Consider the following 24,145-nt stretch of genomic DNA (forward strand, 5'->3'; position numbering starts at 1 on the left):
AGAGATGTTGATTCGCAAATTTTGGTGGGACCAAAGGGGAGATAGAAGAAAACTTCATTGGAAAAAATGGGAAGTTTTATATTAGCCAAAGACGGATGGAGGCCTTGGTTTTAAGGACTTATGCAAATTCAATGAAGCAATGTTGGCTAAGCGGGTTTGGCATTTGAGCCAGGATAGGGACTCCATTTTCTATCGAGTGTCCAAGGCAAAATACTTCCCAAACTGTTCAATTTTTGAAGCAAAATCTTCCTCTGGCTAATTTGCGTGGAAGAGTATTTTATGGTCGAGGAAATTGATTGAGAATGGATCTAGGTGGAGAATTGGTAATGGGAAATCGACTCGGATCTTTAAAGATGCTTTGTTGTTAAACACAGAGGGAGGTAAGGTACTTTCAAACCCAAGTGTTTTAGCACCCGATGCAACAATAGATATGCTTATTAATCCTCAAACGGGCTAGAGGGATGTGCACTCGATTGATCTATGCTTTTACCCGCCTGAAGCGCAACTCATAAAATCTCTGCCTCTATACACTACCCACCAGGCCGATATCATGTTTTGGCCAATGGAAAATTTTGGTATTTATTCTATCAAATCCAGATATAAACTTCTCTGTGAACCCCAGAATGTTGAGGCGAGTAATCGGGTAGAAGTTGAATCACAGAAACTGTTTTGGAAGAGTATTTGGAGAATGAATGTACCGGGTAAGATCAAACACTTCCTTTGGAAAGCCTGTACAAACTCTCTGCCTACAAAGGAAAATTTGGTGAAACGAAAAGTACTTGAGGAGTCCGTGTGCCAGCATTGTCTACATGGAAACGAGGATGTCATACATGCGCTTTGGGGATGTGATAATCTACAATCTGTCTAGTCAGTTGACTTTAGTTGGGTGGATAGGACACGAGTGCAATCTAGTTCCTTCCCTGAGCAGCTAAACTTGATCCGTGAAAAGCTTGCTCTACTTCCCTTATTTGCTGCTACTGCTTGGTCTGTGTGGTGGCACCGAAACAAAACTTGCTTCTAAGAACAACCTTTGCCTCTGGATAGAATCTCAGTTTTTGCTAAGGAGTATATTCGAGACTTTAAAAAACAGGGATCCAATATTTGCAAAAGCCAACATGTTGTTGCAAAAAAGTGGTCTCCACCTGCTATAGGGAGTGTAAAATCAAACTATGATGGCGCAATGTTTAGTGAATCAGATGAGGCGGGGATAGGAGTGGTCATTCGAGATTCTGACGGTGCTGTTATGGCAGTCCTCTCTGAAAAGATCATGAAACTGCCCTCAGTGGAAGCTCTGGAGTTGCTGGCAGCAAGGAGAGCAGTAAGCTTCATCGTGGAAATAGGTTTCACATCTACTATCTTTGAGGGAGATTTTGAGTCGGTTGTAAAGTCCTTACAACGTCGGGGTATGGAACATTCCCAAAGGGGACATATTATAGAAGACATTTGGACTTATGCAAACTCTCTACAAAGTTTTTCTTTCTCTTATGTTGTACGGCAAGGTAAAAAAGATTCTCACGCCTTAGCTTAAAGAGTAAGGGATAAAATAGGTAATTAATTTTTTTTTCTAACTATCTAGTTAATAGTTAAAGTTTTGAAACTATATTTTTTACTAGTATTTCGAGTCTAAGAGACTCGATTTAGGATCTATAAATCAAGTTTTTGAGACTCGAATTTCATGAGTTGTTCACGTCTGATGTGGCATTTTTTTCACGTGGCATCTATCTGAAAATTGAGTTTTTAAGACTCGATTTATAACAAAAATAATTACAAAATATAGACCCAAAACCCAAAATACAGAAACGCGGAGAGAGAGAGAGAGAGAGAGAGAGAGAGAGAGAGAGAAGAAGAAGAAGAAGAAGAAGAAGAAGAAGAAGACATGCAGATCAGCGCTGCCTAGCCGCCAGCAGCTGCGCGCGGCCTGGCCGCGCTGGCCCACTGATCTGATGGGTTTTTGGGTTTTTTTTTTTAAAAATTTTTTTATTTAATTTTATTTTTAATCTGGATTTTAGGTGGTTGTTGGATAGATTTGGTTAGATGTTTTGTATTGGCTGATCTGATTGTGCTGTTCTTGGATTTTTTTTTTTTTTTGGTATTTCTGGGAATGGCTGAGAGACTTGAGACTTAATTTTTTTTTTTCTTTTGCTTTGTAAATCGAGTCTTAGATACTCGATTTCCATGTAGACATCACGTGGAAAAAATTGCCACATCAAATGTGAACAACTCATGAAAATCGAGTCACAAAAACTCGATTTATAGACCCTAAATCGAGTCTCTTAGACTCGAAATGCTAGTAAAAAATATAGTTTCAAAACCTTAACTATTAACTAGATAGTTAGAAAAAAAAATTAATTACCAATTTTATCCGAGAGTAAGACTTTCTTTTCCTTTACTAGTGTGGATGGAGTGTGTTCCACTAAATATTTTACTATCTTCTAAGTCTGATTTCCCTTACTCTTGATTAATAAAATTGAAATTATTTCCCTCTAAAAAAAAAATTTAATTTATATATTAACCACCCGCTATTATTATTATTATTATTTAATGTGCAACTTCACTTATATATATATATATATATATATATATATATATATATGTATATTCAACAATTTACTTGTCCAAAATGAAGTCATTATAAACTAATAATGCTTTAATAATTATCAAGTAGATAATTTATTGAAGTAATTCAATTCATTATTTAGATTAAGTATTCCAGATCTAGAAATAAATCCATAATATTATGGACAAATAATGCTTTAATTAATTATTTTTATAATAATGCTTTAATTATTGATATATCATATGGTAGAGGTTTTTAAGATATATTATTTAATAGCATGACATATTTACGAGTTTTTTTTTTTTTTTTTTTTTTTTGTTGAGAAAGACATATTTACGAGTTTTGTTTGAAAATTTTGAAATGTTATTGTGGGGCCCGTGGGCCTGATAGCCTCGGCCCGTCGGGTAGCAGGCCCAAGGCCTATGCCGAGGAACACTGACTAGTCAAGGCTAAATTGGGGAAAGCCTCTTTTCCCAATCCACGCCGAGGACCTCCTCATCCTCGGCCTGACAAGGGTGATTTTCGGGAAAGACCAGGCCCAAAGTAAGTTGTCACCCTCGCATTTAATGCATTCACCTAACCCCCCTGGCCGCATTAATGGGAAAAAAAAAAAAAAAAAACAAGAAGAGAGAAGAAATAAAATTTCCCTTAATTAAATTTAAGTTAGGTTAATAGATGTCTTTAAGACAATAGTTAATAATTTATTTTAGAAAAAATTTAACACTATTTTTATAATAAATAAAAAAATGTGAAAATATTAATTAATTTTTTTTTCTCATAAAAATTTTATTTAAATAAATTATTAACCATTATATTAAGAACATTCATTAATATTTTCCTTAAATTAATTGTCCCCTTCTTCACTATAATAAAATCACAAGGATAGGCTAAATAGCAGTTGAAGTAGGGACAAGCTCATTTAAAGCCCCAACTAATTTCTTTCATTAATCAAGAATTTAAAGAAGAAAAAGAAGAAAAAAGAGGACATTATAGTCACATGTTCTAGTTTCTTCCACGTTAGTGCTACTATTTTTTATATCTCGTGAGGGCGGTTGTTTTTGGTGAACAGTTGAATCATAAATGGGACAGATTTAATTTTGAAGTGAATCGAAATATTATTACATGGTTTGAACATGTGCAGATATGCTCACCAATCTTTCTATAGAAACTTCTTTTTTTTTTTCTTTTTTTTTTTAAATTTTAGAAGGGAAAAAAGGTTATATTAATAGGTATCCTTAATATAATAGTTATTAAGTGATTATTATCACAAGTAGGTAGTACTTGTTGCAAACAACTTGTTAGTTGTTACACACAGATTTGCCTACACTCTATTTCTGAGTTGAAACTATGACTTGAAGTCATAATTTCAAGTTTAAAAGTTACAATTTTAATTTAAAAATAGGGTGTATGTAAAAGTTTGTGTGTAATAAACACAACTCTATTATCATATATATTTGAAGTTGTTTGGATGACCTAGGAGTAAATTACTAAATTTATTACATCACAAGGTATGGGTGCAAGGGAAATTTAGTAGTTTAATACTATTGAGATGTGTAGTATACAATAAAAATTGAAGAATGCTAAAATTACAAATTATTTTATAATTTATTTTACAAATTATTAATATGGTGAGTGATTATTAGTAAATAAAAAAGTAATGCTAGTGATGCGTCCATATGAAAATCTATAAGAATTTAGCATAATAATAATTTATAAAAATATTATAAAATAATTTGTAGAGATAAGATTCTTCATAAATATTTATTCATAATGAATTCACATGAGAGATACCTAGAAGTCTTCTTTCTTTCATTTTTTTTTTTTTTTTTTTTTTTTTTGGAGATAAGGAGAGACACCTAGAACTAATCACAAATACGTTGCCTCTTTTAATATTTGCTCAGTATATATGGGCTCCAATACCAATAGCTCCCAAGTAAAGCTTTGAAGACTTAAGAAAAAAAATGGTTTCCCATTTCACATCTCACCACTCTCATCAATTCATCTTCATCACCCTCGCTACCATTTTCATCCTCACTTCTTCATCTTCTGCTGCAACAGAAACACACCCACCACGTCCATTCAAGAAGATCTATGCCTTTGGTGACTCATTCACTGACACAGGCAACACAAAGTCTGTCACAGGCCCCACTGGTTTTGGTCATGTATCAAACCCTCCATATGGAATCACTTTCTTTCACCACCCCACAGATAGGTACTCAGATGGAAGGCTTGTGATTGATTTTGTAGCTGAAACACTGTCTTTACCATACTTGCCACCTTACCGTAAAATCAGAGGCAAAGTTTCTTCTTCTACTTTTGGTGTTAACTTTGCTGTAGCTGGTGCTACAGCTACAAACCATGCATTCTTTGTTAAGAACAACCTTACACTTGATATCACACCTGAATCTATCCAAACTCAGTTGCATTGGTTCAACAAGTACTTGGAAAGTCAGGGGTGTAAAAATGCATCTGCATCAGATTGCAAAGAAGCCTTCGATGATGCACTCTTTTGGGTTGGTGAAATTGGAGTCAATGACTATGCATACGCTGTTGGATCTTCCATACCAGATGATACCATCAGAAAGCTTGGCATCGCAAGCTTTACTGGGGTTTTACAGGCAAGTATTGAATGGTTTCCAAAACTTTCTAAAATTATAAGTACATAGGTGACCACCAAAACTTTCTTGCATTGTTTGTTTCCTTTATGACCTTTTTTTTTACTAGCTAAATACTAAACCCTTTTAGGTTTATTTAATTTTCATAATTGCAATTATTTGAGCCCCAATTTTCACCTTCCAGCCCTTCCTATTGCAAATGGTTTGGAAGCCTTATGGTTTTCTAGTTTTTACTTAGGCTTTAACTCTACTTGCTGGATTAGTTTTTTCTGAATTGCTGATTTATTAAAAATAGGTAAAAATAAAATTATATCCATAAAAAGTGAGATTTGATAAAGTAATACATAAATAAATTTTAAAGCTAAAAAATAATCCAAATATATCCAAACCAAAGTCTTCCCCAAACACCCAGAAGACCAAAAAAGAAAAGAAAAGAAAAGAGGAGAATGAATCTATAGATGTGTCTTGTTACATAAATTGATATGTTCTCCTGTATAATGCTAATAATAAATAAATAAATAAAAATCCTATTTTTGCTTTTTGGTCCTTGCCATGGTAGAATCTATTATATATAATCCAGTTTCAAAGGTGGAAATTTTTTTTAGACTTAATGAGGCGAATATGTTGCATAGAACAGCCAAGGTTGCCTCAATAAAAGTCTTTCAGACTTGGAAGATGGCGTTACTAAAAGCTTTACTGAGGCAACAAGATTTTGAATATGTCTCCTGTACGAGTATCTTTGTAATACTCCTATTGCAGAGTGTTACCAAAAGCCAAATGATATGTATATTCTTTTTTGTAACGTCACTTTTAGTTATGTTACCAAGATATGAGTAGAGTCCCCATGTGACACTCATTTTTTCACCCATATTCACATTCTCATGCCTAAATTCACACTATGTATTAGTGTCAACTTAATTATTTAGTGTCAAGTCATAATTGGTGCATAATTAAGTTGACACAACATGTTTAGGTACCCGTGGTGGACTCACATAAAAGTGTTGAAATCTAATTATGAGTTGACACATAAGGAAGGTGTAAATTTGAGTGTGATAAAGTATGTGTTTCTGATATTATTCATATCTGTTAGGGTGAGATGAGTCACCTTAACAAACACATTACAGTAAATTTTCATTTTAGTCCTATTTTTTTCCATTGCATTTCATTGAACATTGAACAATAGGTGAAATTAACGATTGAATATTTACATTGGCTTGCAGACATTGCTAGAGAAGGGTGCAAAATATGTTGTTGTCCAAGGCCTACCCTTAAGTGGGTGCTTACCATTGGCCATGTCACTAGCTGCTGAAGATGATAGAGATGGCATAGGTTGTGTTAAGAGTGTGAACAACCAGAGCTACATCCACAATGCTGTCCTCCAAGCAAAATTGCAAGAACTCAGGAAGCAATTTCCCAATGCTGTCATTACCTATGCTGATTACTGGAATGCCTACCGCACTGTCATGAAGAGTCCAAGTCAATATGGGTTCAAGGAATTGTACAGTTGTTGCTGTGGAAAAGGTGAACCATACAACTTTGATGTGTTCACTACTTGTGGAATGGCTAATGTTAGTGCCTGTGCAAACCCTTCAAAGTACATCAATTGGGATGGTGTGCACCTCACTGAAGCTATGTATAAGGTGGTTACAAAGATGTTCCTCAATGGGACATTTAGTCACCCTCCATTTAGTTACTTGTTGGATAGAAAAATCAAACAAGGGTGACCTGTTTGTCACTACATTATGTTAAGTATTGTGATCTTAATAGTTGAGCTATGAATTGGAAATATGTGTGACAAAATTCACATAATAATTTTATGCTACAAGTTTTTTATTTTTTATTTTTATTTTTTACAACTGATGGCCTCTCCAAACTTAAGCAAATATTTAAAGAATTTTTGGATGTAAATTTTTGCTATATAAGCTTATTACTTATTTGCTGAAAGTTAGTTAAAATATTATTACATATCATGGTCTAAGTGACCCAAACCTATTATAGTATACTTGCAGAACAAGCATACTAACCTTGGGTTAGTTTATTATTATGGTTAGCCTACAGTCAGTATAAGGTTCTCTAGTATATAAAACCTATGTTATTTTCATTGTGGCTGTTAAGGGCTTTTTATTGTGAATATAGGTTGTTAGGCCGAACTATATAAACCTTTGTGTTTACTATATTTTTTATGTTTTCGCTCACCACCAACAATCGTGTAACAACCCTAACAAGTATAATTGCGTATTAAAAAAAAATTGTACGTAACCAAATGAAGCAAAGGAGAATGCTGTTGGCAAACCCATTTTATGATAAGTGGGCTGAATTGAATGTTTTCCCCTAGAATGACATACATTGCTATCAGGAAAATGCTACCATTGTTAAGGAATTGTACAGTTGTTGCTGTGGAAAAGGTGAACCATACAACTTTGATGTGTTCACTACTTGTGGAATGGCTAATGTTAGTGCCTGTGCAAACCCTTCAAAGTACATCAATTGGGATGGTGTGCACCTCACTGAAGCTATGTATAAGGTGGTTACAAAGATGTTCCTCAATGGGACATTTAGTCACCCTCCATTTAGTTACTTGTTGGATAGAAAAATCAAACAAGGGTGACCTGTTTGTCACTACATTATGTTAAGTATTGTGATCTTAATAGTTGAGCTATGAATTGGAAATATGTGTGACAAAATTCACATAATAATTTTATGCTACAAGTTTTTTATTTTTTATTTTTATTTTTTACAACTGATGGCCTCTCCAAACTTAAGCAAATATTTAAAGAATTTTTGGATGTAAATTTTTGCTATATAAGCTTATTACTTATTTGCTGAAAGTTAGTTAAAATATTATTACATATCATGGTCTAAGTGACCCAAACCTATTATAGTATACTTGCAGAACAAGCATACTAACCTTGGGTTAGTTTATTATTATGGTTAGCCTACAGTCAGTATAAGGTTCTCTAGTATATAAAACCTATGTTATTTTCATTGTGGCTGTTAAGGGCTTTTTATTGTGAATATAGGTTGTTAGGCCGAACTATATAAACCTTTGTGTTTACTATATTTTTTATGTTTTCGCTCACCACCAACAATCGTGTAACAACCCTAACAAGTATAATTGCGTATTAAAAAAAAATTGTACGTAACCAAATGAAGCAAAGGAGAATGCTGTTGGCAAACCCATTTTATGATAAGTGGGCTGAATTGAATGTTTTCCCCTAGAATGACATACATTGCTATCAGGAAAATGCTACCATTGTTGAATTAATTCCTTTGCTTGAAAAGTGCATTACACCTACTTGATTGTTCATACAGTGTCAGAGTGTTACTCTGAACTATTCAACTTTGCTGCAATCAGTTGTCTTTTGCTGTAAGTCTACAAACATTTACCTTCATGTCTGGATTTACCCCTTGGCCCCTTGGCATTTTACAAAGCCGACATAAAATGGACCTGTTGTTGGAACATTAATTGCGTCATCACGAATTGGTTAGGTTGATTTGTCACCAGCGCACTTAGCATTATGGCAATCACCAAAAATTCAATCACTTTGGTTTGGTACTTCATTCATGATGAAAAGAAATAAAGGTTGGCACCTGTGCAATAATCATCAAGGGGGCCACCATTAATGAAATCAACTATTTTTCTTTTTTCTTTTGCAGTTGATGGGTAACGTCAGAGTTATTTTTAATTATTTCTTTATATTAATATATTAATAAGAGTCATTTCGTAATCATGTTATAAACTTTAATATAAATATATGTTAAGGTAAGGGTGATTGATTAGGCTCGAAACTTTCTTTTATCTGTTTCTCTTTATTCACCTCTTTTTTTTTCTCTTAACCCTAATTCAGTAATTTTTTATATTTTAGTATATTCAACTTTGTATTAGAGCCAATGATCTCTTGAGTCTTGAACCCATTAGCTTGACGTTACAAGGATTCTCTATTGTATGTATCTTCTGCAAAAAAATTATTGCTTGTCATTTTGACATGACACCACAAATCCCCAATAGATACATACTTGGAATAATATAAAGTGAAAACCAAATTAAACTTCTTTTATCCAGTGCGGATGAGACTGTTTGCACAAGAACTGCCAAAAGTTTGCAGATTGATATAAAACTTGTCATCTTATTCTATAAAACTTTCCCCTTTTAGACAGAAAATTCTTCTGTTTCTTCTAGGACTTCTTGGATCAACCACTACTTACCATGCAAACACCCTTCAAGAAAACACAATCAATAATTAATTTAGCTAGATTATAAATATATCCATAGAATCATGATTCTTTTGCCTTCTCTCCCACAATATATCCATTATCTATAAACAATATGGCAAGCGTGTGCCCAAGTCTTCAAAGAACAAACTACACTCCGAGTTTCAATTAATATATAATCCAAAGGACAAGACACTATGCTATCCCACCATGCTGATGCACATTTGGAGCCCTGAAGTTCATAAAGGTTGTCTGTAGGCCAATTGACCTGATCAAAAAAATATGATTGAAGCTAAGTAATCGGCCATAAAGGCCTCCCAGTCATGTTTTTTCATGAAGGAATACCCTTAAACATCTTAGTGCATTCAAACCCACACCCCCCCCCCCCCCTTTTTTTTTTTTATTTAAATCGCCATAATGCACAGCATCAGAAGAATTCCAGAAAATTTGTGGAAAGTTCAGAACTAAAACTCATTCTTTCCCAGACATACAATCATTTTGAGTTTTAACCTTGGGCAGGAAGTTCAGATATGCAACCAAGATCTTTACAAATAGATTGCCAAGTTACACAGATTTCACCGGTCAAATAAACTGGGGTATTTTTTTCCCCTGTTGGAATAGCAACATAAGAAATTGCAAGAAGACTGCATCATGAAACTGAATAAAGTTTCTATCGTGGAGGTTTAACAATCAAATGAAGCTTGAAATGCATTTTGATTCAATACAGAAACAGTTAATTTTTAGAGTGCGCAAGACAATGATTAAGGATAAACACTGGCATTTCTTTATAATAGCATTGCAAAACTGCAAACTAGCGTATCTCAGGTATACAACATGTAGGAATTCAATTTAATTTTCTTTGGAATTCTAATGAAAGACATTTTCAGGCTTGTTGAAACTCAAGCAAATATAGTTTCAGAAGCTAGAGAACATGTTTGAAAAGCTTGATAATAGTATAATACACAAATCAAGCAGGACGAGTAGTACACATGAGCTTCTCCAAAAAGGGAAAATGTAAAATATTAGCTTTTATGATGCTTATCTATAATTACTTGCTTCATTTGTCAATTTTCTTGTGATTACAAGTATAACTATGATCTTTTTTGATTCGTGCAAGGCATTCAAAAACATGAGAACTAGTACATGCCCAAACAGTTTCATATTTTCACAAGCTGGCTGTTGCTTTTGTACTGTGCTAAACCATGGTTACTTGCAATATTAGAGAGCAAAGAGTCACTTCAAGGAAAAAAAGAAAGAAAAATAAATAGTAAGAAGGAAAAGTAGTTCATGAGTGTCATTTGATCATTACCTATTCAACAAGAAGTTAACTAGCGTTGGTGTGTGCGTGTGCTTTGCCGACGCCAATGAGCTTCTATTTGTAATGTGAGAAATCACAACACATAGCCTCAACATCTTATGCATTCTCAACCCATAAAAACACAAATACAGTATTTCTAGCTGGAAAAAGGGCAACATTAAAATTAATAACCGGGTCTCTTCAACAGAGGATGTACATTATTCTACCCAAATATCAAGTTGGAATGAATTTTCTACGTGGAAACCTTACCAGACTCTATGGACAGGTAATGGTTGGCATATTTCCTTCCTGTACATTGTTCTTAACGTCGGTTAGATTAAAATAAGTACTCATAATACATTAAGAACAGAGCATCAGGGATATCCTTAGGCAGGCCGTTTATATAAAGATAGAACCGCAACATATCCTCCTTCAACACAGTTTGAGTGTCAACCACATCGCTGCTGCATGTTAGAACCCACAAGTCCCCTGATTTCACCCTCTTCAAACTTCCCCGGCAAAATGGGCAAGATTCGGACCTTGTGCTCCTATAACATGTAGAAAAGAAATGGAATTTGTAACTGTTAAAAATTAAGGCTTCTCTCAGTTATCACAAATCAACAGTAGGCTAAATTGGAAATGGAAGGATGAATTTGATAAGGTTATAAATACCAGTCATGGTAGCAATTGATGCACATGGAGTGGCAGCAATTAGGCAAAACCATTTTAGTGCAGGACTCCAAGCAGATCCCACACTCATCTTCTCTATCCAAGTCCATATCTGAAGTCTTCCTCTTATCGTTCAATTTCTTCCTGACAATCATTTCCGTGCCGTCATCTTCCTCTTGACTAATATCAAACTCTGATGAGTTACAATTGAGATGCTGAAGAGATGGCAATATAACAGCTGCAGTCACAAGTTAAGGACACATGGTTGACATAAGATGACATAAGAAACAGTGAAGCACATGACCATCAAGCCATTTCTTTTTCTTTTACTGTTCTTAGGGATAGTTAAAAGATTATAGATATGAATATGACATTATTCTACTCTAATTTCCAAAACATATAAATTATAGGTGTCCTTAAAACGAATTGATTAAAAAACATTGGAATTATATCATCTTATTATACTAATAAAAGGATAAGTGCTACATTCTTGATAATCTTTTTGAATCAAACACAACCGTTTTCTTCTATGTATGATGGCCAATAGCCCTCTTATCTTAAATATGGTAAATACAGAATTGAAGATAATTTACATACTGTAGAATTCTTTAATAGTAGCTCTCCTTCCAATTGAAGACATTCTCGGCTTCCCATCAGAGTGCACCTAAAGAAATAAGAGATTAACATACATATCAAATTTCAAGAGCTTAAATTTTACAAGTATATACAAATATGGATATATGATGTATTAGAGATATGGTAATATAAATCATATACCATCTAATTGGCTGTAGTAATGCATAAGCAAGGAAGTGGGAATTAACCTTGTATACAATTATGTGAAAAAGGTTTAAATAGCTTGAAAGTAGACAAGTACATGAGCAATCCATCCACTGAAGCAAAAGCAATATAATGGGTGCCAAATGATTGTAAACCAATTTCATTTGAAGGCAGGCACCACCCTTGCCTCTTGGAATTGAAGCTGCCCTGCATACATATTCAAAAGATCAACTAACCAAATCTTGGTCTATTAATTCAATGATGCATTACAAGGCTCAATAGCAAATTCAGAAATATATATATATATATATATTCACTAATGGCCTTTGAAATTTGAAGGGGTGTGGACTAACAAAAATTACAGGTTTTTCAGCAAACCCCACATTTTCTTGTATAAACCAAACACTTACGATCATAAAACAACGAAATTTACAATAAATCAAAGCTGAGCCAAAACTTTCTATATATACCAATATACCCAAGTTCATGACTAGTTTTCAGAAGTTCCTAAAATGCATGTAGCATTTAAATTTTTTTTAGTTATTTGGAAAAAAGAAAGAGGAACCCAAAAAAGAAAAAGAAAAAAAAGAAGGAATTTCAAAAACAAAAAACAAAAACGAAACACAAAAAGGAACCAAACTCAAAAATTCCCATTAAAGATGTGAGCTTTCTGGGTTTGGCAAAGTATCCAAATCCTCTGCAAGTGTCAGCCTCAAAAGCAGTATGAAACAAAAAAGGCAAAATCAAAATCATGCTAACAGAAGCTTATCAGTAAATTTCAAAGAATCTCAGTCAGGTTAGTTAGCACACCAAACAAGTCCCAGTTACACAACTGAACCTTCACACCACAGCAAAGAAACCAAAAAAAAAAAAATGCCCGCAAAGAGAGAAAGAGACAGAGAGCTTACAGCATATTAGCATACTGAACATCACTCTCAAGAACCATAATGGAATCATGGTAAGAGGGCTTAGCAGCAAGCTGCTGATAGTAATCCAACATTTCTCTTCACTCTTTTTTTCCTTTTCTCTTTCTACTATGATAATTTTTGTTAAAATTATGGAATATAAGAAGAACCAACAGTGAGAGATGATCAGAGAAAAAGAAACCCAGAAAGTGGTGGGGTCCTACATGTATAATCAGTGTACACAAACACTAAGAAAAAGATGTTTGGTGATTGAAGCAAAAGGCACAAAAGCAAGGTCTTTTGAAAGTCTCTGAGAAGCTTATAAAGTGTAGAGGTGTGTCTTTTGGGACAACTTTTACCTGGTCATCAAAACCTGTTCATATAGACTATAAGTTAACCGTAGAAAGAGTCCGGTCTTCCTTTGCCACTGTTTTGAAAATTTGATTTTTGAGTTAGGATTCTATCTCATTTTTAATTTAATTTAATTTACTTTAATTTAATTAACAGACCAAACTTAGCTATTGTTCCTAAAGTGTGCTGAACTATAGAGTCCTAATTAAGTAGGACAATCTTATTGTAATAAAGATCTTATCGTATATCTTTTTTTAAGAATAATTAAATTCTACTAAGGTGATTGAAATAAATTAAAAAAACTAAATTATAGCACTTAATGGAAAAATATATTTGGCTAAAATATTATTTTGACCCTTAAATTTTATTTGAAGTTTGTTTTTGTCTCTCGTTTTTTTGTTCATAAATTAATGAACATGTTTCCCTTTTTATTCTTGAACTTTAAAAAATATCATTTTTTTTTTAAGTGCTGAACTATAGAGTCCTAATTTTTTTTGAGAAATATAGAGTCCTAATTAAATAGGACAATCCCGTTGTAATAAAGATCTTATCACAAATCTTTTTCAAGAAAAATCAAATCAACAACGTAACTAATTGGTTATTGTAACATGTTGAAATTTTTTTTTAGAAAGAAACACGTAGTTGATTATTTTTTTTATAGAAAGAAACATGTAGTTGAATTGAATTCCTAAATTATAGCAATTATGGAAAAATATATTTGGCTAAAATATTATTTTGATTTTTAAATTTTATTAAATTTTTTTTTTGGGTCTACAAACTTTAAAAAGTTGGTTTTTCATTCAGTTTCAAAAAAAAAAAAATTGGTTTTTCATTTATAAACTATTATAAATATTTCACTTTTTATTCTTAAACTTAAAAAATATTATTTGTTAATCTAAATTATTGAAAAAAAAAATTTATCCCTATTTTTATTTTTAAACTATTAAATTTTTTTTTACAAGGTTTAAGGATAAAAAAAAAAAAAAACTTTTGATATAATTTAAAAACTAAAACAACAATTTATTATTTTCTATTTGAAATTGATAAATTTCATTGCATTTACTAAAAAATTACTTCTTTTTATATTACATAATTTAAAGTATTAAATAATTTGAAACTTCGTACGCTCTGTCATGAAAAATGTACCTATCCTAGTGTGTGGTGATGTTTAATGAATAATTAAATGAATTGAATTTTTTGACTTGGTAAACTTGGCCTTTGACTGCCTTTATTGTAGTAGCTTTTAGTTTGAGTGGTTACGAGTAGGTAGTGAGTGTTTCCAATGAAAACTTTGCATTTTGTCAGAGGAGGAAAACTGGCAAAAAATATAGGAGCACTTCCCCCTTTAAACTAATGCCTAATGGGGAATGAGAATCGGCATTTGTGAATTTAAATTTTCAAGTGCAACCAACTATAGCGACGTGCTGATTGATTGGGCCGCAAATCTCACAAATCACAGAGACTCCACCACCGTCACTCTGCGTGGCTTATGGGAACGTGTAACAAGTAGGTAATTCGTGTATATTAACATGTCAATAATTCTAGGACCATTATAGACATATTTTTACGATTATTTTATGTGATTAACTGTGTCTTTGTGAATTGTGAGTGATAGGAAGAAAAAGTGGTGGGTTTAGAGTAGAAATTAATAGACAATTAGTTATATTTAACCATAAAAGATAATTATGGGAAAAGATATAGTAAAAACGTTGATTATTTGCCTCTTCTTTATATATATATATATATATATAGGAAAACTGAAATTTTACTAAATGAAATGAAAAGATATTATATCATTTGGAAAAGTATGGTCTAAGAAATAAAGGCTCCAGTCAATTCAAGGAAGACAGTCCTCATTGCATCATTTGAGTGATCATGTATGCTTTGATCTCATGCCATGCTCCTAATCGGTCATTGGGTATTTTTTATTTATAGGAAAGGTAGAAAGTCATTGGCTTTTATATGTCGGTAAGTTCTGTTGCACATTTTGGGCCAATATAAGGCCGGTTTAGGCCACAACAATTTGCGGGGCTCACGGCCTTTGTGCATAGGCTTAGTTTTTTTTTTTTTTTTGACAGGTGCATAGGCTTAGTTAAAGGTTTAAAAGCCCACACGTACAATCATAGTTCATCTAGCCTACAATTTTTTTTTGGGCTAAGCATTCATCTAACCAACAAATTCATGATTTTTTTTTTTTTTTTTTATATATAAGGAAAAAATGCATATTTAATTAGTAAATATTAGATTCTCAAAAAAAGTAATGATAGTAAATAATAGTCACTCCACAAGTATAGGTACTTGTGAAGAGTATAGGTGCTTGTAGGGTGTGAGGAGCAAAGGCTGAGGCTTAAATTAGAGTAGAATTTCCATTATGTATATAAAAAAAAGTAAATAATGAATATTACTAACTAAATAAGTAATCAAATTAGATATTTTTCTCTTATCAAAAAAAGAATAAGATATTTTTCAAAGAAGAACTTATCTAATTTAATTATAATTTGTTTATAATATTGTAAATCATTTCATCAAAATTTTTTTAGCATTGGATTAATTTATCAAAACAATCTTCTCAAAAGAAAAAAAAATTATCAAAACAAAAATGATGAGTTCTACTATTTATATATAAGGATAAAATTTTGGTACTTATGTATATATATCCAAATAATGAATTGGAAAATGTGAGTTTTTTAGATGTTAATAAAAAGTTACTAGCCTCAACACAGGCGCGAAGCTTTTGTTTTTTTTTTTTTTTAGTGTCATAATTTTTCATTCATTCCAATTTGAGATTTACGCGTTTTCTCATTAATATTTCGAATAAAAGAGAGAGTGTGTGAGAGAGAGAAACGTAAGTGTTGATAAGGGAAAAATAAAAGTAAAAACATTGGACTTAGTGGTCCTGTTTTGTAGCAAAAAAAAAAACCTATGTTTTTATTTTATATATATAATTTTTATTTTGAGAATCTAATTTATAAGTAGATAATGTAATTTGAAAATCAACCAGAGAGCAACCCAATTAGTTGAATTACAAAATTTTTAATATCTCACTTAATAAAAGAATACATTAATAAAATAGAATTTTAAATAAATTACTAATATTAAAAAAAAATTTATTAAAAAATTTATGGATAAAATTTGGGTATAATTCTGTAGTATTTTAGATTCTCTAATTATATTCAACAATTTTATTGAGCAAATGAATTATATTTATTTGGTTAAATTTAATTTTCCTTAAAAAATAATGTTACTTTTTATACATTGGTCAACACATTAATTACTTATATAAAATTTAAATATTCATTATTAAAAAAAAAAAAAAAAAAAACAAAAACTAATCCTTCGTGCTCTCCGAAAACGACGCATCGTATAACCATGCACTTTTTGTCAGCGTGACACTACAAAAGCGCACACAACCAAACACAGTGAGAGTCACAGTCAGAGAGAGAGAGAGAGAGAAAACACAGAGAGTCAGAGAGATTTGAGAGACCAAAAAGACGGTTAAAGCTCGTAGAAAAATCTGAGAATTCACACAGTGTTGGTAATGTTTAACTCACTCTAACTCTCTATCTTTTTCACATTTTTGGGTCCCAAAATTTTGAGCTTGTTTTTCAATTCCATAACATGTTCATTTCTGTGTTTTTCACTGTAAACAAAAAACAAAAAATTTGTCACCTTTATTATTGTTTTTCATCAATTATATTCATGGGTTTTTGATGTGCATGGTTTTGTAACAATGTGGTTAAATTTTAGTACATATTGGGCTTAGGATTAGGTTTTTTTAGACACCCAAAAGTCTAGAGTTGATGACAAGTACTAAGAGTCATGTTGTGTCAGTAAAAAATGAGTTTTTAGAACAGTTTTCTGGGTAAAGTTTGTTTCTTTATAATAATGGCACTCTGTGTCTTTATAATAATGGCTTTTAATGTAACTCATGTTACTGAATTGTGTAACTTTTATGTGCCTAAGAATCTAAATTTGTCTTTATGTGGAACTAAAAGTGACTTTAAGCCATAGGTTTATTTTTTAATTGTGTATTTCTTAATTAAAAAAATGAAAAAGAACCCTTTACAAATAATGGCCAGTGCGTTTGGATTAGGTTTTTGCTTATTTGTTGAAATATCTAGAAGAAACAAGGTTTAAAAATGTTGTACATGAATAAGCTAAATGGAATCCCCAAAAAAAAAAAAAAGCTACAAAGCAAGACTTTTTGGGGAAAAAATTATATATATATATTTATTTATTACATAAAAATAATTCATATCTTATTAAGAAGCATCACATTTGGTGTATGACTATCATTTTTATTTTTATTTTTATTTTTTGGATAATTTAATAGTGGGGGATATGGGATTTGAACCGGCTCTGTTGAAAACACCCAAAAGTTTCAGGCTCTTGGTAGGTGTACATGTTTAATTTGCATTTTTTTTTTTTTTTTGGTAAAAGAATGTCCCTTTAAGCCTGAATTTTTAAATTTTTTTGCCCCTTTTCCTCAGGTTTTTTTTTTTTTTTTTGGTAAAAGAATGTCCCTTTAAGCCTGAATTTTTAAATTTTTTTGCCCCTTTTCCTCAGGTTTTTTTTTTTTTTTTTGGTATGTGAAAAATGTGACATGAACAATGAATTAGTTTGAGTTTACATTAATTACCATTTTTGTTTGTTTTGTTGTTTGTGGTTTTTTAGTTGGCATGGGGCGGGTGGTTGGGTGTGGAGGGCTTCTCTCTATGAATTCCTTCAGGGGTGTTACATATCGTATTCTTATATGAGTTAGAAGAGGATATTTTGTAGTGGTACCATTTTTATGAAAAACTCTTAGTGGTCCATGGCCCAGTAGAGTTTTTTAATGCATTGAGTCAGCTGGAATTTTAAGTCCATGAAAGCCTTAGGTAGTATTCGGAATTTGAACTTAGCAGCTCTTATGTGGAAAGTATTATACTTCTTGTCCATCTATGGGTTAAAGAAGGGATTGGTATTGATGTAAAGATTATTGTACTTGATCCTTTGTTGAAGCAGTGGAATAACTATGTATACATTGTATAAGATGTTCGGCCTTTTATAGTGGGTAGTAAAGGCACCTTATTTGAATCATTTGAAATATGTTAAATACTATTATGATTATTTTGTGTTCTTGATATGTCATATATGCATTAAATAGTATTAAATTATTTTGTGTGTTTCATGAAATACAGCTAATTAGTTAACATTTTTTTAAAATAAATTTTGTATCTGAACTTGGATGATATTTTTCTTTTTATATTCTTTGGCGTTCATCAGCTTGGCAGTTTGATTTATAAAATCTGCATACGGTCACTGGACCTGATGGCATCTCCTCCCCTAATTACCAAGGGTTAGAGTGCCAGATTTTGGTTCAGTCCCATGCATGTACAAAGTTGTATCTTAAATTTTTTTTTTGATAAATATAACCCCTAACTGCCAGCTTTGGCAGTTGTGTTAAGGGTCAGGTTTTTGAAAAATGCATATCTCCCAATAATGATGTTGTAGGTAGGTTAGTTATTTGTAACTGGGGCTCTTAAATTATCCACAGTATTGCTTAAGCTGGAAATTCTGTAGTATGTTCTTGCTAAGTAGGGTCCCATGACTGCTATTATGCCACTTAAAGCTTACTATTGTTTCTTTTTGTACTTTTTCCTAGGACATGATCTCCTCTTGGTTTCTTTTCCCTTCTCCTGAATCAATTTTCTTGTCGAAACCAAAATGTTTTGCAGTGGAGGAAGTGTTTAACGAAGTGGGAGGCAAATGGGTGGCAAGGTGGAAGCTTGTGTGGAGTGCACCCGGAAATGTTTACTGATTCATAAGAAGAAGAAAAATTCATCACCTGTAGTTACCTCTTTTTTCAAAGTCATGATTGGTGATCAGTTTTCTAAAGTGTTGGTATGATAACATTTTGGGCTTTTCTTCTCTCTTAGCCTCTCTATATGCTGATTGCTGTCATTTTTATCTTCAGTGTTGAGTAGGTTACAATGTTTGCTTCCCCAATGCATCCTGCATTTTCGTATCATGGTGTTACCATGACTGAATTGCAATTTATTTAATATTGTTCTTTCATTCTCTTGTCATGGCTGAAGCACTTCAATTCTGATATATATTCTGAGTTTCTGACTGCTGTTTGATAACTCGTTCCTTATGGAATTTTGTTGGATGTCGAATGAACATTTTTCCAAATGTTATTTGTTTCAGGGAAGGGTGTAAGTATAACCTGAGTTAATAAATTTAATTAGTTGAGTTTTTGTTTTTGACTACATTCGTTTACATTACTACTTCGATGGCCTATATCTTTAATTATGTATTTTTCTATATGAGAGGCATATCTATTGCTACATTAAAAGTTCTCAACATGATTGAGATAGTTTATTAATGCATTGATAAAATTTTTATTGTTTAATATTCTCCTTTTCTTTCTCATTGTGTATGAAATTGAGTCAATTGAAATATTGTTTTAAAGAAATACTAAAGTCGCATTGAACTGTGGTCTATACTCTATTTGCACCAATATGATGCTCTTGATTTTCTAGGGTTAAGGTACTTGTTAGGTTTTTGTATGGAGAGGTATTGAAAAATCTTTTTATCATACAGTAATCTTTTTGTTAGATTTTTGTCCCATCCCATTGACTTCAAATAAAACCACTGTAGCCCACCAACTCCTACATTCTTTCCTTGTTTAATTGGTGTGCATAAAATACCCACTTTTGCAGTTGCTTAAACCCCCCTTCCCCTCTCTTCTCTTGTTCTTCTTCCCATTTTCTTTAAGTTGCAAAGAATCAACTTTTTTGTAATGTTTTTCAATTGTGACAAGGCACTTTTCCCTTCATCTCCTTTTGATATGTGTGAATGTGGTTGCATCCCATTGATTCTGCTCTTCTTTTACATCAAAAGTCTTATAGCTGTTAAAAACTTATGCACTCTATACTAGACGGGCACATGGAAGAAGAATCTTATTTCATACTGGGTTTAACTCTATTGTGTTATATATAATACATACAGCAGTTTTTATTATCTGCTGAAAACTGATGTAAAGTATGGGGTAAAGGGACTTCTCTCCTACTGACATGCTATACAACTTTTCCCTCTGAGTGATAATGATCTTTTTTGTCTTAGTAATGATGTGCTCCTTGTAGATCATTTTTTTTTTTCTAATGAACTATTTGTGTATCCATTCTGAATGTGTCATTCCATTGCAGTTTCTACCTCCTAAATTTGCTGCTACAATATCAGCATTGGTCAATCAGAAAACATTTCTCGAGGATTCAAGTGGCCGGCAATGGAAGGTAACAATATCTATTGTTGATGGCTCTCTTGCTTTTCAACGAGGGTGGAGTTCTTTTTCATTAGACCATGGCCTAGAAATTGGAGATTTTTTGGTGTTCAATTACATGGGATCACACTTTGTTGTTAATATATACAATAAAACTGGATGTGAAAAATTACTCTTTCCTGAGAACAGCAGTCCGAAGAAACGAGCTAGGACTAATTGCAATTCTACTGCCAAACCTAGCCAATGGCACACAAATGATGAAGATTCGATGAACAAACAGGGCTCAAGCACCTCTGCTGTATCTATGTCAGGTGCAGAAATAAGTCAAAGTCAATGCACGATGGAAGTCCCTGAAAATCCTTCCAATCATGAGCATATCATCCAAAGGCCCAAACCTACATCGACAGCAGAATACTGTGAAGAGACATATTACATGATCGATCGAGATGTGGGGGACAGACAAGATGACAGAAGCTCTATGTTGGACTTGTCTAAATTTGAAATGAAGAACATCAACTCTGTTGCTGATGTTACCAAAAAATCTGCAGCCAAAGATGTGAGATCTTCTACTTCACAAATGTTTCTTACAGAAACCTGTTTATTTGATAAGGATCCAGTGACCAGTGGGACAGTGAGTAAAGTAGGAAATATAGATGCATCAGAGATTGAGAGAAGTCATTTTTTCGAAAAGCTAGAGAAAAAACCATCCCTTCCTGATAAATCTTTTTGCAATGACAATACATCTGGGCATCTCTTCACCACTTCTGCAGTGATGCTTGACAAAAATAAAGAGAGAATTTCTGACATATTAAATACAAAGTGCCAGATTGCTGGGGAATCAGGTGACAAAGTTTCAAGTAAATCACTTCTATTTGTTTTCTTTTCAGGATTTCTTGTGTTTATATACCTTCTAATCTTTTCATTCATGGTCTGATAATTGGATGGTTTGTGTTTGAAAATCTCTCAGAGTCATTAACACTAAAGAATCAGGTGTTTATGTCCTCAAAGGAGCATGCTTTGCTCAATGACATTGACAGTTGTCGATCTGCTGCACAGAAATTTATTGCTATGTCAGAGTCCTTTGGTGTTCCTAATAACTTTGACAGGCGGAACTGTCAAACTGGTTTGTGTCCTCTGCAATTACATGTTCTATTCATGCTTGTTGGGCAGCATTGTTTCTTCTCAAAAGCTATATATTTCATGATGATTTATGATGATTGTTTAATATGTTTTACCTGATAGCTAAACCAGAAGTACTGCCATTTTGAACAGGTGAATTGATAAAAAACCTTAAAAAGGAGGCTGTGGAGATAACTACAGATTTGCGCAGTCATAAGGAGAGAGGAGGTCAAGAAATATATGGTCAAGTTTTATATTTACCTATTGATGTTGGTTAAGGACTAAGTCTTGGTTGTTGTTGTTTAAGGAGTCACTGCTTTTTTTAAAGCTCAATATGTGTTCGCATGCATTAACTTGCTTATGTGTCTTGTGTCAATTTTTTTTTTTTTTTAATTATTATTTTTCTCTTTATAACTTGGCTTGTAATAAAATGCAGGGAAGGAGTCAAAGGTCATCAAGGAGGAGTTAATTCAGCATGCTGATACAATTGTTCGAGATAATGATATAGGTCTTAGAATGGTGAAAGCTGAACCTGTTGACTCAATTGGGATTTCGTCACTGAATACAGCCAGTACCTCCAGTTTGGTGGCCACAGAAAATAATTCTTTTCTTGTATGTTATCGTTAGCCTATTGAGTTATCATTTCTTTATGTTGCTACTATCAGCTTTTTAACTGGTCTTACACAACTAATTTGATCTAAATCAACTATATTGTCACATATTGCAGTTTTTGAGTTTTGTTTCAGTGATCCTATTATTTCTTCCTAAATATTGTCATTCCTATTGCTGATAAGGGGCACCTAGAAATTATATGCTTCTACATAATCAATTCTATCCTTGTTGGTGGCACGCTATTCGATTCAATCTGAAAGATTTAAATCATAACTTTTAATCAATATATGGAAACATTAACACTATATTATCATTTAACTGTAGAACACACTATATGAATGAATACGCATTACATGCATGTGTATTGATTTGGAAGATTTAAATACGACCTTTTAATCAGTATGTGGTATGGGTGATTCTTTTTGTATCTACTGATTATTTTAATCTTCCTCTTACACTCATGCAGGAGTTGTCCACATGCTTGCCGTATTCTTCTAAGGGAAGAGTGAGAATGGATAGGAAGGTTGTCTATCTGCGAGATTCAGATATGAAATTGTGGCCAGTCCTCTATCATGAGAGACCCAATCTCAAGCTTTTGGCAAGTGGGTGGGAATCTTTTAGCGAAGCGAATAAAATTCAAACTGGAGATGAGTGTGTTTTTAGTCTTGAGAGTGAGGGTATATATGTTGTCCAGATTATCCGAAAGTGAAGAAGCTAGAGTTGGTTCAAGCCTCACACTGTATAAATTCACCACTATTTTGTGAAGAACTCTTAGAATTGTATATCAGTGTTTGTGGACCCTTAGACCAGAATTTAGTCAGAGTAGTCATGTTTTCCATCTTTGGAGTTTGATTGTTAATTTCTAAGGTATTTTTATGATGTGTCTGGGTCAAAAGCTTTTTTCTTGATGATGTTACAAGAATAGTAATTGTATAAGTATTCCCATAAAAGAAAAAAGAAAAAAAAGAATAGTAATTGTAACTTGTAACTGAGAATGCTATTGGATAATAGGTGGCAACATGAATAGGTAAAAGTAGGATTTTGTATATTTTGATAGGCACTCCAAGCAATTTTCAAGGTTCATAGGGAAGTGGTATTAATAGAATTTGAGAAATTGCACCTGAGCAATAATTTTCCACTTGTGACTGCGAATTTGAGAATTAATTTTCCACGTCTTTTTTTCTTACAAAAAAACCCATTAACATTTCCTTCTTGAATAAACTTTTTGGTCAATAATTTTATTATTAAAATAAAATTATAATCGAAGTTTGTGAAGCTTTTGTCAAAGCTTTGACCCTTTGATGGGCAATGATTAGACCTAGACAGTATATAATATATTAATATTGTGTTTTGGCTGCAAAATTTCATTTTGATGTAATCACCCAGGCGGACAAAAGGAATATAAAGAAAGAAATAAAAATTTGATTTCACATCTTATCCTATGAGTTAGGAAATGGTTTTCTTCACATTTAAAAATAAAAGAAAACTCCTCTTTTTTTTTTCCTTAAAACATTTGGGCGAATTAAAATCCAAATTCTCCTCCAATCAAAAATAAAATCACCTTAAATCATAAGGACTTTGACAAAAATTAAATTTTATTAACTAATCACATAAGATTATCATTTTGCGGAGCCCCAGTGTAGCTCTAGCCTCTAAGAGAGGGCATAATCCGTGGCTCCACAGTGGATTTACAAGTGTTATCATAGAGCTGAGTTATGGACTTTTTGAGACATTAATTTTTGGTAACTTTAAAGTACAAAAATG

General features: G+C 32.7%; 3 protein-coding genes across 7 annotated transcripts; 2 read left to right on the forward strand and 1 right to left on the reverse strand.

Moving 5' to 3' along the window:
* Window positions 1-4,458: 4,458 nt before the first annotated feature.
* On the forward strand, window positions 4,459-7,005 carry LOC112000019 (GDSL esterase/lipase At3g48460). Its single transcript, XM_024032124.2, has 2 exons — window positions 4,459-5,175; window positions 6,393-7,005. The coding sequence occupies exons 1-2, from the start codon at window positions 4,519-4,521 to the stop codon at window positions 6,894-6,896; spliced, it is 1,161 nt and encodes a 386-aa protein (XP_023887892.1). The 5' UTR covers window positions 4,459-4,518; the 3' UTR covers window positions 6,897-7,005.
* A 3,268-nt stretch (window positions 7,006-10,273) lies between these two features.
* LOC112000041 (E3 ubiquitin-protein ligase AIRP2) lies at window positions 10,274-13,384 on the reverse strand. Of its 2 annotated transcripts, XR_010631579.1 has the most exons (6): window positions 13,039-13,384; window positions 12,175-12,337; window positions 11,948-12,014; window positions 11,354-11,588; window positions 10,952-11,229; window positions 10,274-10,842 (listed from the first exon to the last, which is right to left on the reverse strand). XR_010631579.1 is itself a non-coding variant. In XM_024032145.2 (5 exons), exons 1-5 carry the CDS (start codon window positions 13,128-13,130, stop codon window positions 11,019-11,021), a joined length of 768 nt encoding a protein of 255 aa, XP_023887913.1. In that variant the 5' UTR covers window positions 13,131-13,384; the 3' UTR covers window positions 10,836-11,018. The 2 variants fall into 2 exon arrangements, 1 of the variants encoding a protein (XP_023887913.1); XM_024032145.2 differs by having other exon boundaries at window positions 10,836-11,229.
* A 3,312-nt stretch (window positions 13,385-16,696) lies between these two features.
* LOC112000043 (uncharacterized) lies at window positions 16,697-23,260 on the forward strand. 4 transcript variants are annotated; one of them, XM_024032148.2, is made up of 7 exons: window positions 16,697-16,921; window positions 19,031-19,269; window positions 20,577-21,507; window positions 21,618-21,773; window positions 21,923-22,012; window positions 22,206-22,381; window positions 22,848-23,260. In XM_024032148.2, exons 2-7 carry the CDS (start codon window positions 19,135-19,137, stop codon window positions 23,088-23,090), a joined length of 1,731 nt encoding a protein of 576 aa, XP_023887916.1. In that variant the 5' UTR covers window positions 16,697-16,921; window positions 19,031-19,134; the 3' UTR covers window positions 23,091-23,260. The 4 variants fall into 4 exon arrangements, with proteins under 4 accessions (XP_023887916.1, XP_023887918.1, XP_023887917.1 ...); XM_024032150.2 differs by having other exon boundaries at window positions 19,104-19,269; window positions 21,923-21,997; XM_024032149.2 differs by having other exon boundaries at window positions 19,104-19,269; window positions 20,577-21,492.
* The last annotated feature ends 885 nt before the right edge of the window (window positions 23,261-24,145 follow it).

The sequence above is a fragment of the Quercus suber genome, unplaced genomic scaffold, assembly GCF_002906115.3.
Source record: "Quercus suber isolate HL8 unplaced genomic scaffold, Cork oak 2.0 scaffold_224, whole genome shotgun sequence".
NCBI classification, from domain to species: domain Eukaryota; kingdom Viridiplantae; phylum Streptophyta; class Magnoliopsida; order Fagales; family Fagaceae; genus Quercus; species Quercus suber.

What these genes read in the sequence shown, in the direction of transcription:
- LOC112000043 (XM_024032148.2), top strand. Translation starts at nt 19,135, where the DNA reads ATGGGTGGCAAGGTGGAAGCTTGTGTGGAGTGCACCCGGAAATGTTTA. An exon ending in ATCAGTTTTCTAAAGTGTTG is followed by an intron (nt 19,270 to 20,576) that starts GTATGATAACAT and finishes ATTCCATTGCAG; the next exon opens with TTTCTACCTCCTAAATTTGC. An exon ending in AGGAGGTCAAGAAATATATG is followed by an intron (nt 22,013 to 22,205) that starts GTCAAGTTTTAT and finishes AATAAAATGCAG; the next exon opens with GGAAGGAGTCAAAGGTCATC.
- LOC112000041 (XM_024032145.2), bottom strand. Translation starts at nt 13,130, where the DNA reads ATGTTGGATTACTATCAGCAGCTTGCTGCTAAGCCCTCTTACCATGAT. An exon ending in GTTCAGTATGCTAATATGCT is followed by an intron (nt 12,338 to 13,038) that starts GTAAGCTCTCTG and finishes ATATGTATGCAG; the next exon opens with GGCAGCTTCAATTCCAAGAG. An exon ending in TACTATTAAAGAATTCTACA is followed by an intron (nt 11,589 to 11,947) that starts GTATGTAAATTA and finishes TTGTGACTGCAG; the next exon opens with CTGTTATATTGCCATCTCTT.
- LOC112000019 (XM_024032124.2), top strand. Translation starts at nt 4,519, where the DNA reads ATGGTTTCCCATTTCACATCTCACCACTCTCATCAATTCATCTTCATC. An exon ending in GCTTTACTGGGGTTTTACAG is followed by an intron (nt 5,176 to 6,392) that starts GCAAGTATTGAA and finishes ATTGGCTTGCAG; the next exon opens with ACATTGCTAGAGAAGGGTGC.